Source organism: Mobula hypostoma, chromosome 13 (genome assembly GCF_963921235.1).
Source record: "Mobula hypostoma chromosome 13, sMobHyp1.1, whole genome shotgun sequence".
Lineage (NCBI taxonomy): Eukaryota > Metazoa > Chordata > Chondrichthyes > Myliobatiformes > Myliobatidae > Mobula > Mobula hypostoma.
In genome coordinates this window covers 79538224-79553013 of record NC_086109.1, presented here as the reverse complement: position 1 = coordinate 79553013, position 14790 = coordinate 79538224, and the positions used below count along the sequence as shown (strand labels likewise).

Genomic DNA, 14790 nt, shown 5'->3' with positions numbered 1-14790 from the left:
ATAAATAGTGTTAGCTGCATACACTTATGTGGCCATTACACACAATGCTGTCCTTCAAGCAAACAGATTTTAAATAGCATCAATTGTGTGTGCTTGTGTTTAAAAAAGCAGTGAATTTTCTCACTGATAGTTGACAATAAATAAGCAACAAGGCAATTCACCGCAGTTTCAAACATTCAAGCTTGGAGATCAAGAAACAGCCAGGAGTGAAAATGAAACAATTTTACTACAAGTTAGAAACTATGAAGAATTTGAAGGTATCAAATTCATCATAGTTTCTACTTTGAAGGTAACATCTTGAATGCTACATTGAAAATAAAGATTTGGAGGATGCAACCGTCAACAGCATTGTATGAAAGCAGTCTATTATCTGCAGGTCCCTGAGTTGATTTTGTTCATTTACAGACAAAAGAACGTGATGCAGTTGAATTCCTCTACCATTAAGTATTACACAGTTTTATTGTACTGCAGTAGCATTGGCAGTGTTCTAATTTGTTTCGTGTTTCATTTAAATATATAATTTGTACTTAAACAGCAGTTTGTCTTTTTTATACCTTTTTAACTATTTCCATGAAACCGCCTATTTGGTGCGGTCGCTTAATTGGGCCAAAATGTACTGGTCCCAGTGTATCCCAATTAACCTGAATCCACTGTAAAAGGAAACACTCCAAAAAACCCTACAAATGTTGGAAACAGTCAGCAGGTTAGACACTATCTCATCTTTTCTTTATCCTGTCCTGATGAAGGGTCTCAGCCCGAAACATCAACTCTTTACTCTTTTCCATAGATGCTGCCTGGTCTGCTGAGTTCCTCCAGCATTTCATGTGTGTTGTCTAGTGAATTGTATTTGGTGCTCACTGTGTATTTTCCTCTATCTTGATAAAGCCAAATACAGATTGGATGACTACTTTGTGGAGCATCTGTTATGCCTGTACAACAGATGCTGATCTTTCTTTTTGCCTACCACTTTAATCCTCCATCCAACTTCGGCTGAGCTATGTGTCACTGGCCTCAATGCAGCACAAGGAGTAGCACCTCATCTTCCACCTTGGCACATGCAATTCTCGGAACAGAATGCAAGTTCTAAAGTTTTGATTTTGCGTAATTCACTTTCTCTGTTGGTATCAGAACCAGGCAGCTTTGCTGTAAATCTTTCATCTGTAAAGCTGGCTTACATTTCTCTATTTTCACTGCCTGCCCTGCTGGGCATTTTCCAGTTTCTACATTTTAATGTTAATTATCTCATTCTCTAACTTTACCTATTAACATGGCAACTTGATTTCACCAACAGTGCACCTCTGGCCTTACCCCATCAGAAACATGCTCTTTGTTCTGAGCATCCCTTTCTCACCCTCTTTAACTCTAACTCTCTTTCACAGGTTTGACAGTCTTTTACCTGAAACTTTAACGGTGTCTCCTTCCTCAGACACCATCTGACCTGCTCAGTGTTACCAACATTTGTGTTTTTATTCCACTAAAGTGTAAGGAAGCTTGACACTTTCACGAGATTGCGCAAGTCCCAGATTTACTGCTTTTTATCCTCTAATAAAACTCAGCTACTCATGGGATCCCTGACAAATATGAACCATGCTATTTTCCAGCAGTTACACCAGAGAATCTACCCGATGAACCTCAGCCAAGTTAAACCTGGAACAAAATCAACAAGTCCATTAATTTAAGTGGAAAATAATGACTGCGAAGAAGGACTTTAGTTGATTTACATTGAGTTTTAAGTTCCTAAATTGATCAAGTATTTAAATTTGTATTTAGATTTTTAATAATTAAAATATTTTAATTATTTCACACACTTCAATATTTTTGTTCTGTTTATGTAGAGTCCTTGATATTTAAAAGCCAGCAAAACCTGAGAGTGATTTTTGCTGGCTGTCACATTTTTCATCCATTTCTTGGATGTACTGTAGCTCGAGTCACCCACATGACCACATACAACACTGTGCAAGTGTCTTAGGTACATGCAGTATACATAGCTAGGGTGCCTAAGACTTTTGTACAGTACTGGATTTGTCAATGTGCAGCAGAGTAAGAGACTGAACCTGAAAGGAGCAAGGGATGCTGGGAATGGTGAGGGTGGAGCACTGCAGGAAGAGTGTGTGACAGGAGGCAGAGAAGGAGGTGGCGCAGGTGCAGACTCACCCAGCCCCAAGTCACCAGGCAAGGTCATTTACTTCCAAACAATTCGTTTATTGATCATTACAGAAAGTCTCTCTGGTGCTTCCCACTTTCTCTCTGGTGCTTCCCACTTCCTCTCCCTTTTCCCCACCACAATTCCACTCTCCCTACCCTCTTCCCTCTCTCAGATCACAACAGACCATATCAGAATCAGGTTTACCACCACTCATATATATTCACAAATTTCATGACATATATGTGCCCAAGACTTTTACGCAGTACCACATGCTTCACAGGCTTAAGTTTACAGGGTTAAGAACAAGCCTGAGCAGATGGTTGACAGAAAATACAGAATATACAATACTGTATGAACATAGATAAACAGGAAATCTGAGGAACCCATCAAAGCAGCCAGAAGCAAACCATAGTCAAAGACCCAAGTCCAATTACTTCTTGCAATAACAATACCTTTTATGCTACAAAGCTGCAAACAGCTATAACAAGTGGACGGCTGGACAAATGTCAAGATAATTCCTTAAGTCTAATATACTAACAGCTAACCAAAATAGCATGGCACATTTCAGAATGACAAGCTCACATAACATTTCTGACTACAATCCATCCTGATTCAATGATATGATCTTAAATTTTCATCTATGTGGATCTATCTAATGCAGCGATAAAACAATTTTACTGAATGATCCACCTATCTAATACACCTCAAAGGATCTAAAAAGTTGCTCTAAATCTAAAGTATCTTTTCAATTTGGCATATTCTATCACCAGCTAATAGTGTGGAAATCCAACTGGTTTTGATTTTCCACAATATTGAAAGACCGAGACAGAGCAGATGTGGAGAGCAATATTCCCTGTTTTTTTTTTGCAGCTGTGCAGGTCAATCATTGCTCTAAGCAGGAAATATTTTCATGCCCTGAAAACTGCGTACCACTTTCATGCTTCTTAACCTTTTTGTTTTAAAAACTGTGTCCAATTCCAGCTGCGTGGCAACAAAGGCTATGTGCACCGGAGCATTTCAGACACTGTGCAGCCTTGCACCTGCACAGCTTAGTGGTGGAGAGGATGTTTCCAATAGTGGCTGAGTTTAGAACCAGAGGGTACAGCCTCAGAATAGAGGGATGACCATTTAGAACAAAGATGAGAAACTTCTTCAGCCAGAAGGTGGTGAATTTGTGGAATCATTACCTGTGGAAGCTGTGCAAGCCAAGTCGTTGTGTACATTTAAAACAGAGGTTGATAGGTTCCTTGTCAGTCAAGACATCAAAGGTTACAGGGAGAAGACAAGAGTTTGGGGTTGAGAGCCATGATGGAATGGCAGAGCAGACTCGATGGGTAAGTGGCCTAATTCTGTTCCTATATTTGGACATCTATAATTGATCTTATATTTGGTCACTGATCACCATGTGGTGTATGACAACAATCAAGGGAACCTTTCCCACTGCCAGAGGAAGTGCACTGCATGATTATCAGAAAGCTATTAAAAGTTTTGTTCAGTTGCTAAACAGAGTGCACAATTTTAATTTTTATATTTAGGAAAGGCCATTCATGAGCTTCTGACATATTCGAGTGATTTACAATTAATAAAGTACTCCTGAAATGTAATTTAGGAAAAGTGGCACAGTAAATGAAATGTTGTGATAAACTGTGATGTTGACTAATATCCAGATATTGGAAGGACAATGAGGGTGTTCCATCTTTCTTCAAAATAATGCAATGTGATCTTTCAAATCCAATGAGACCAATGACAGACTTACAGTTTAACATCTCAACCTAAATAAGATGTCCCCAACAATTCAGCATTCCCAAAGTTCACCACTGCAGTCAGTTGTTTTTTTCCTGATGTTTTCTCTCAATGGAATGGGATTTAAACTCACGATTTCTGACTCCAAGGCAAATCAAATACCATCTGTTCCAATTTAAAGAAACAGCATTAGCATAGTGGTCATGAAAAAGGTATTCAACATATAATTAGGGATGTGCCAATCCCCAACAAACCATTAAAACGTTTTTTATTTAAGTAAGCTTCAGTAGTCATGCACTTTGATATTACACCTCCTTTTCTCTATAAAAATTCAGTCACTTTCATGCTAATGATTAACTGAAAGCAAAAATTGAAATCTTGATACATGTCTGTAGCTTGTACACTATATCTGGAAAGAGATATTTTTCCCCAGCTATTGCCAACGTCCTCCATCATTAATTCTGCACTGTCATCACTTATTCCAAACCCCAAATCTCATTTTAGCTAAACTATATGATTCAGTGTCAGGTTACTCCAAAGCAAAGATTCTGAGCATTTATCATCTCCATGACCTCCATAGCTAGAAGGATTCAGCATCTGTCTAATTATGGTGCCTTGTAAACCATCAATATCCATTTAAGGTTTAGAATTTTTTCCCCTTTTAAGATAGTCATTAAAGCCTGTTTCTAATCAAGCTTTTGATCACCTGTCCTTGTGCCTGGCAGTCAAATTTTGTCTGATCACACTCCTGTGAAGTACTTGAATATTTTTACAATTTTAGAGATTCTAAATAAATGCAAGCTGCTATTGTGGTAAGGCATGCAATTGGAGATGCAAGGGCACATTCAAAATGGAGAAGGCATAAGTGTAGATAGTCAAGAGCAAAAATGGCTCAGAAAAAATGCATGGGATTGTTAATAGTAATACATTGAGAGACACAAATGGGGGAAGAATTGAAACCAAGATTTTTAAGGGGAAGAATTCGAACAATTTTATTTGTCTGAATTAAATAGGAGTTATTTTCCTTCCAAGCTACTGAAACATTAATCCATCAGCTGTATACTGCCAATCACTGTTCAATAGAACCATGGAAAGTACCTTGTCCTTCAGCATTCTAGGATGTCCAGAAATGTTTTTGAATTTAAAATGGTTCATTCAATCTGCAGACTCAAGTACTAAGTAAACACCAGCTAAATACGAGATCACACTTTATCCAAAATATGACGCTTTTTACAACATATTTGCATTGTATTAAATTATGACTATCAATGGCAACATGGGATTACTATGTGACTCAGCACTAGAGATGATTATATTAGAACTAAGAACTTTTTACCCAAGAATTGTATTTCTCATCTGTATCATAGAAATAAAATGTCTATAGACATAATGGATATAAAATATAGATCATGGAAATCTAAGGTTGAAATATTTCATGTAGCCATTCTATACATCCCACATTTTGGCTGCTAAAGAGAAATATATTGATTCCATTAATACTATATATGGCTTCAGCATTAAATAATAAGACCTTCCTTTATCCACGCTCTTGGCTACAATTCATAGATCATGCTGCAGTGTTGATATATGCTTACAACCCAGTCCATGGGCAACCTAGTTTACTTCAGGTAAGTTATAAAAAACATTTTTATGTTCAGGTAAACTGATTTTCATTAGTGGGTCCATCAATTGCAACTTCAAAATCCTGGAACAGTTCTGTACTTGGAGCTAACAACATTTAATAACACTTCATAAAATTCATGATGTCAATTTTATTAATAGGATGCAGAAAGTATAATAATGATAATAAAATTTGTAGACCTAAAGTATGCACCAGACACTATAGCTAAATCTCAAAGATGACTGTTTGAGGTTTTATTGAGCCAAGTGGAATTCCTTCAAGCTGTTTTGGAGGTTTAGATTTTGCAGCAGAGATATGAGAGCAAAGGATTACCTAAAATTCATTTCAATCTATCCATTCCAAGTTTTGCAAAAGTGAAAGACACACATCTTGTTCACATTTTTGGTGACTTTGGATTGTGCCAATAGCAGAGATGTAAGAGCAGGAATTAACCTAAAAATAATTCCAGCAACTAATTATCAGTAATGGCTTATGGAGACTTCAGCTCTTAAAGCTTCTGCATAAACCCTTTGGTAAATTTATTTTTACAAAATAAAGAATTTATTACGTCTAATATTCCAAATGCCACTGCATTAAAGAAGAAAGTTCCAAATTTCTAATCAAGCATCATGTGATTTTATGCCTCAGTGACCGCACTCTGATTTAAGATCATATAAGCTTATTTTGAAACCCCCCCATTGGAAATAGCAGATTTTCTGCATTTATCCACTAAAATCATAGCTTAATACGTCTATACCTTTTCATAAATCTCCTACTCCTAATGACCTAATTTAGCATGTCTCCTAAGTTAATATAATTAACAAACTTTTATAACCAAAGCTCTGTTGCTTAATTCTAATCATTACTATGAAAATTGCAAAGAGCTGAGCAGCAACCCCACACCCATACAGTTGCCCCCACTTCCCTAACCACTTTCCTTTTTCCAACATACTATCCACCTCAAAGGATTATAAAAATTTAAAACACTAGAAAATTATAGAAGCTGAAACAACTAATAATTTTAAAAAGGAAGTTGTATCATTATTGAACCTCAAATGTATAAAAGTGGCTAGGACTAGATGATAAACACTCAAAGACACTGGAGGAACTCAGCAAGTCAGGCATCGTCTATGGAGGGGAATGGACAATATTTCCCTCCATAGATGCTGCCTGACCCAATGAGTTCCTCCAATATCTTCATGGGTTGCACCAGATTCTCAGTATCTGCAGACTCCCGTACCTCTTCTGTGGATGAATAGCTCTTTCTGTGCCACAACAGACTCACAAGTCAGAGAACCTCCCCTTTATCCTTCTGTTTTCTATCTTCCAATTGATTCCTGCTTCATGACTCAATCATCTTTGCAAATAATCCAGTAGTTCTTTGACAAATGTCTCCTAAAAATTTTCATTTCCAAAAACTTCCCAGTACAGTGGCGTGCAAAAGTTTGGGCACCCCAAGAGATTTGAGCTCTTGGATAACTTTTACCAAGGTCTCAGACCTTAATTAGCTTGTTAGTGCTATGGCTTGTTCACAGTCATTGTTAGGAAAGGCCAGGTGATGCAAATTTCAGAGCTTTATAAATACCCTGACTCCTCAAACCTTGTCCCAACAATCAGCAGCCATGGGCTCCTCTAAGCAGCTGCCTAGCACTCTGAAAATTAAAATAAATGATGCCCACAAAGCAGGAGAAGGCTATAAGAAGACAGCAAAGTGTTTTCAGGTAGCCGTTTCCTCAGTCCAAAATGTAATTAAGAAATGGCAGTTAACAGGAATGGTGGAAGTCAAGTTGAGGTCTGGAAGACCAAGAAAACTTTCTGAGAGAGCAGCTCGTAGGATTGCTAGAAAGGCAAATCAAAACCCCCGTTTGACTGCAAAAGACCTTCAGGAAGATTTAGCAGACTCTGGAGTGGTGGTGCAGTGACACCTGCACAAATATGACCTTCATGGAAGAGTCAACAGAAGAAAACCTTTCCTGCATCCAACTAAAAATTCAACATCAGAAGTTTGCAAAAGAACATCTAAACAAGCCTGATGCATTTTGGAAACCAAGTCCTGTGGACTGATGAAATTAAAATAGAACTTTTTGGCCGCAATGAGCAAAGGTATGTTTGGAGAAAAAAGGGTGCAGAATTTCATGTAAAGAACACCTCTCCAACTGTTAAGCACGGGGGTGGATCGATCATGCTTTGGGTTTGTGTTGCAGCCAGTGGCATGGGGAACATTTCACTGGTAGAGGGAAGAATGAATTCAATTAAATACCAGCAAATTCTGGAAGCAAACATCACACCGTCTGTAAAAAAAAAAGCTGAAGATGAAAAGAGGATGGCTTCTACAACAGGATAATGATCCTAAACACACCTCAAAATCCACAATGGACTACCTCAAGAGGCGCAAGCTGAAGGTTTTGCCATGGCCCTCACAGTCCCCCAACCTAAATATCATCGAAAATCTGTGGATAGACCTCAAAATAGCAGTGCATATAAGACGGCCCAAGAATCTCACAGAACTAGAAGCCTTTTGCAAGGAAGAATGGGCAAAAATCCCCCGAACAAGAATTGAAAGACTCTTAGCTGACTACAGAAAGCATTTACAAGCTATGATACTTGCCAAAGTGGGTGTTACTAAGTACTGACCATGCAGGGTGCCCAAACTTTTGCTTCAGGCCCGTTTCCTTTTTTGTTATTTTGAAACTGTAAAAGATGAAATAAAAAAAGTAATCTTGCTTAAAATATTAAAGAAATGTGTCATCTTTAACTTTATGCCTTTTGGAAATCAGTTCATCTTTTACTTGCTTAGCTATCCACAGTAACAGAAATTCTGACCAGGGTGCCCAAACTTTTGCATGCCACTGTATATAGCATATAGTGGCTGCCTGAAAAAAACTAATCTAGATTAGTTAGATCATCACCTACTTTTTACAGATCCATGCTGACTCTGTGTGATCAGCCAAAGCTCATCCAACAGCCCAGTCACTTTGTCACAGTGATATATTTTTGACAGTGAGTGAACACTTGGGCCAGCCAATATCAATTAGTCTAAACCACACACCCCCAACTATCTTTGTTCTTATATATTTAAACAGTGGCACTTAGAGGAATGGCTTAGATAGGCGAACATCCCTACTATTTTAAAATCTGCAAGCCTGTTTAGTTTCTCATTCTCATGTCTCATTGGGTACATGGATAGAAAATGGTTAGAGGGCTATGGGTCAAACACAAACAAATGGGACTGGCATAGATGGAAACCTTAGTCACCATGGATGAATTGGGTTGAAGGGCCTGTACTTATAACTCTATAACCTTTTATAATTGCTTAGTGTGTTAGGCTCCATCACCTTCTAAGAATAAAAAATCAGCTTCGTCCCTTTAGATTTTTGCTAGTAGTTTTAAATATGTCACTACTAGTCATTAGTCCATTCAGCAAAAGAACAGGCTTTCTTAATACAGCCCCCGAAATGCCCCATCACCTTGCAACTTCTGTGTTTTATGTTCAAAGGGTTCAATAGCCTAACAACGTTATAAACCTCTGTCTCAAAAATGAAGTTTCTCATCTCTAGTAATGTCAAATTAAACTCTGTGCTCCTTCTAGGTCTTAGTAAAGTGTGATGACTCCTCCAATTTCCTCATCAATTTCATTTTTACTTTGGTTTCTGGCACTTATTACCCAACCACAAGTTGCAATTGAGATAGTGATAGTGGATTAACCTTCTTGAAACAGTGCAGTGCATTTGATGAAGGCACACCGACAAAGGATTCTGATGCAAAAGCAATGAGAAAAACAACATCTACAAAATACTGGAGGAACTCAGCAGGCCAGGCAGCATCTATTGAAAGGAGCACAGTCAACATTTCGGGCTGAGACCCTTCAGCAGAATCCTTTTCCACAGATGCTGCCTGACCTGCTGAGTTCCTCCAGTATTTTGTGTGTGTTGACTGGATTACCAGCATCTGCAAATTTTCTCTTGTTTGTAAAAGCAACATCGAATTGGGTGATTTGTGGTTTCAAAAAGAAAACTTAGAGATAATGTTGGTCTAGCTTTACTTTCCAAGTAGGTAATGGAGAATGAGGTCATGTTATTTGAAGCCCTGTTGACCTGCTGCAGTGTAGTCTCTGTACTGCGTACACCACTACCATGATACAATGAAATTTTTAAATGGAAAACTTAAAGGAAGGAGTTTATTCCCAGTATTATGAAAAATCATCAGCATTGCAGAGCAGCCCAAACCTAGTTAGGCAACCATATTATACTCCTTACATGCGAAAGTCTCTAGATGGTTGCTATACAAGAATGCTCCGGATGGCTCTTGATGTGAGTTGGCAACAGCACATGATGAACGTTGAGCTCTATAACAACCTACCGATGCTCTCCGCTAAAATCGAGGCGAGAAGACTGCAACTAGCGGGGCACTGTCTACGCGGCCCCAAGCTACCTGCCAGCCTAGTTATCATATGAGAGCCCAAGCACGGGAGGATGAACCCTGGGCACCCTCCGAAGTCTACGGTCAACACGCTCCTAGAAGACAGCGGGGCGGCTAATGTAGATGAACTGAACACACTGATGAGGGAGAGGGAGAAGTGGAGTCCATCATCGTGCCCGACGCCGGCCCCCTAGGCCTGAGTCGACGTAGTAGTAGTAGTACATCGATGGTATAGCGGTTTAGAGGAATCAAGAGGAAGTTATTAATTAAAAAATACCCACTACCTGAACTGTTCTAGCTGTCTCTGCCTTGATATATGCCTGGCCACCTTAACAGTATCTGGTCAATGGTGACAATCTCCGAATAAACCTTACCTCAGGTTGTTAATGTTCAGGTTGTTCGGTCATGTTACCAATATTGACTATCAAGGAGACATGATTAAGTTGCTGGCCATGGTCACTGAATGGCTGCTATGTGGCACAAATATTGATTTGGTCTGATTCGTGCGACATCCCCTATCAGAGCATTTCCAGACATTATCCAGATCTCACTGCACACAGGCCAGAACTGCTACCCTACCTGGGAAACTGGAACGGAGCAGAACACTACAGAATCACCAGTGAACAACTACACTGCTGTCTTTACAGTGAAGTCACACTCAATTCCAAAGCAACTGGGCCCAAAATGCTGCTGAGTTACTCCTACAACAACATTTTGCAGCTAAGTTAATTGTCCCTCAACAACCATCTTCCCTTTCTGCAGCCTGATTCCAACCATGAGAAAATATCCCACTTTTTGAGGGAACCCAGGTTCCCATTTAGTCAATTATTGTCTTGATAACAAGGGCAGGCATGTGCATTTCAGTTAGGGAATTATTTCATTTAAATTTCTACCACCATAATAATGAGGCATGGATCATATTGATCTATGTGGGCCGGTGGGTTAACTCAATGAGCTCTTAACAGGGTATTATTACTCCTAGCAAAGCCTGGCTCTCTCTAGGAGATCATCTTATAGAATCTGAAATGCACAAAAAAAAAATGCCATTTGTACAGTGAGGTTTTAGGATTATTTTGTTATGACTGTCCTTATGTTCACTCCAAACTCCTCTTATATTTTAATTGGTTTTGTTTTATATGTAGTTGACCCAACTTCTTACCCTAGCTCCTTCTTAAGAGTTTAAGTAGTTAACTTTTGATTATTTGACTCAGTCAGCTCCATCATAGACACAAGCATCCCCACCATCGAGGACATCTTCAAGAGACACTGCCTCAGGGCAGCACCCATCCCATACCATTCAGGACATGCCCTCTTCTCATTATTACCATCAGGGAGGAGGTACAGGAGCCTGAAGACCCACACTCAATTCAGAAATGGCTTTTCTCCTCTGCCATCAGATTTCTGAACAATCCATGAACCCATAATCACACCCCATTATTTATTTTTGAAATTTGTAGTAATTTTATGCCACAAAACAACAAATTTCACGTCATACAAGTCAGTGATGATAAAACTGATTACGGCTGTGAAACCATTCCAGGTGTACTTGCTACAAGTATAAATTGAAATGTGTATACCATGGTTTAATAGTAATCATTATTCTTTGAGTAATACATACCATATTGATAATTGCTCTGAAAGACCTCCACAGATATACTCTAATCCTATTCTGAAGGAAATATAAATTAGCAAATATAAATCATACTTTTTACAGAAGTTACTCCATGTCTCCTAACAATTCCCTAATTTTTTTATATGCCGGAGGATATCGATAAATGACCAAAATGTTTCACAAACTTCACAAAGTATGTAAGACTATGTGACAATATTCTGCTGGGAGTTTATGAAAACAGATCAACAAGCATTGTATTTATCACTAAACAGCAAAATGAAAAGTTTAGGATGGATACAACAAACGAACAGTACTGGATGTGACAAGTTGCGACTCTGCAGTCAACAGACAGAGCCTAAGGGGATGAACACACGTGACAACCATAATAAAAAGAGCTAGGAATTTATTCTAGAAAAACAAAGTAGGGACTAGCAATGACCTAACTGACATTTGCTAACACAATCCAAACTTCCAAACAAAGTAACCGTTAGGAATTACCTGCTCCGGTCTACAGAGCAAAGTGAATCCCTGTCACAGTTCATTCTTGTTTACCCTCCTGGAGCCCCATAAGACCCCACCCCTCTGCAACCCAACCAGACAGCAGCAGCCACAACGCAGATTTTAAATAGACTGGGGATTTAGAAGATTGGCATATTTTTCGTCTCTTTGCAATTAAGGAGTTCACTGCTCAGAGGAAGGGGGATTACCTAAGCAGAAGCATGATTTAAAATGGACCAGAATATTAATGCCATGATCATTATAAATCATAGGGTGTGTAATAATTCAGTGCCATTAATTCATGTTATGTGGCCCTCTGCAGATAAATAGAATAACTCTCCAATCCCAATGTCAGGTCATTGAAGAATTTACCCAGTTATGCAGCATGTGGATTTGAATGAAGGACATATTTTGACAGGCTAGCTTTAAATTCTTTTTACAAGTTTTATTATATTAATTCTACTCCTACAATTGAGATTAAAGCTTACCCTGTGGCAGTAAAACCAAAACTTGACAACATAATTTTTTTTAACAATGTAATATAATTAAGCTAGAGTAAATCAAGCAATCAATTTCCTGTTAAGTTTCTTTCTCCTGTATTTTCTTTATTTTATTTGGACTTTGCAACTTTCATCAACCATCATCCCATGATTCCTAACACTTTATTTTTTCAGCTTTCTTTTTTCTCTATCTTGCCATCACAAGCAGACTTTTGCCAAGTGTCTGATTTTACTTCTCAGCTTTAACCCTTCTATGCATCTCTTTCAACCACCCTCCCAAACTCCACCTGCCTGCAGCTCTAACTGCCTTGATCCAACCCATTTAATTGTAATCACCATGTTCCAGCCCCAACTAATTTATCTCCTCACTAACAAATGCAAAATGTTGGAGGAACTCAGCAGGTCAGGAGAGAAATAAAGCGTCAATGTTTCAGGCCAAGACCCTTCCTTGGGGCTGGAAATGAAGGAGGAGGAAGCCTGAAAAAGGTGGGGGGAAGGGGAAGGAGCAGCTGGGGATGAATGGTCTCGACATTTTTTCGACTCTTTATTCCTCTCCATAGATGCTGCCTGACCTGCATTTGTGTGCATTACTCTGAATTTCCAGAATCTGGAGTCCCCACCTGTATTTGTTTTGATGCCCCTGTGCACTCCCATTTGATCCACACCACAATCTGCCCAGATCCAGTAACCCCTCAAAACACTGGATGTCACTCCATCAGTCAAGAATCCTCCATCCCACCCTCTTCCTGAATCACAGCCAACCCTCCCAAACTGCTTTCAGCGAATAAGGCAGCATAGATGGAGGAAAATGGACAGTGGATATTCCAGCCACAGCACCACCCCCCCCAACTCCACACATATATGGTGCCTGTCCGTCCAAGTTCCCGTAGCAATTTGCTGTGCTCTATATTCCAGCATCTGCAGCCTCTTGTGTCTGCCAACCCACCAACATTGAAACCACCTCTCTTCTGCATTCCCGACCCATTCAACCACCCCCGCTTCAGTTTTGTACTCCGGATTCCAGCATCTGCAATCTATTGAGCCTGCCAAACTCACTAACCTTGAAGTCGCCCCTCCCAGAATCTCTTATCTTCCTCAATCCCTCTTCTACTTTCTTTCACCCCATCCTTATCAAGTTTATCCCCCTACCCCAATGTGACCCTTCCTCTCCCAGTTAAATTGGAATCTGCCTGGCCACTTTCCCTGCATTAGAATATAAAAGTATAAAAGTACTTGAGTGGTCAAACAGGGGAGGGAAAGAAAGGCGCTGTTTAAATGCCGGTCTTTCATCGAGATGCAGTGGCACGGAGACAGAGATATATATTCTCCCTCCAACTGTTGGGACAGGTGCGATCACTATTTTTTAACCCTACTCTCCGCTGCCCCTCCCGTCAGCAGGAACACACCCTCCCTTCTCGAATATCCTTCCTTCTCGAACCAAAACACGAGCACATGGGGAGGGGGGGGTCTCCGACTGGAGAAGGGGAGGAGGAGGGAAGCCCACAACCGTTCTCCCCCCTTCTTTCCTACCGGGACTGTCCCGTGTCCAGTCTGTAAGGGTCGGGGGTGGGGAGGAGGAGAGCTCGCATTGAGTGCGGGGAAGGGGGCTCGGGGCTGGAGGGTCCGCCGCTCACCTTCCGTCAGCAGCACAGTCAAAATCCAAGTGAGAAGGCAGTGCCAGCACAGCTGTCCGAGCGCCATGTAAACACGTCGTGAGCAGTAGCAGCAGCGGCGGCGAGAGGAGGAGAGCGTGTGTGTGACAGAGAGAGAGAGAGAGGGCGGAAAAACAAATAAACCTTCAAAAGGTACCGCTGGCAGTACCGAGCCTCCTCCCTCTATCATCCATCGCCATCTTGTGCGTGTGAGGGAGGGAGGGAGGGAGTGAGTGGGGCGGGGGGGGAGGGAGAGGAGCGCCAGTCCCCCGAGCAGGCGGGAACGCGCGGGCACGCGACGGCGGCGGCTCCCTGCCGATCCCGATCCGCGTACGCAGCGCGCGCGATGCGGGAACGAACGCGCCCCGTTGTCGCGGGCGGAGTGTCTTTCGCTACCAACTCAACATTCACCTACCTACCTACCTGTGTTAATCATCACCTCCCTCCCACTTGTGCTCACTCTCCCCGGTGGTACCGGTGCAGTTAAGTTGGCTTGGGGTCTGCTAGATCATGCCAGGCTGGATTCTGCTTGATTAAACTGGGATCTGAGCTCTGCTGGGTTATTGTGTTAGGTTAAGCTCTGCTGGGTCATGCCAAGT

At 40.6% G+C, this 14790-nt stretch overlaps 1 protein-coding gene across 1 annotated transcript in view; it reads right to left on the bottom strand.

Moving 5' to 3' along the window:
* The window catches only part of igdcc4 (immunoglobulin superfamily, DCC subclass, member 4), a 183522-nt gene extending 169115 nt beyond the window's left edge, over positions 1-14407 (bottom strand). Inside the window, exon 1 of the mRNA XM_063066033.1 lies at positions 14174-14407. Coding sequence (XP_062922103.1) covers positions 14174-14381 — 208 coding nt within the window. The 5' untranslated portion in view covers positions 14382-14407. The remainder of the gene's footprint in view (positions 1-14173) is intronic.
* Between the last annotated feature and the right edge of the window lie 383 nt (positions 14408-14790).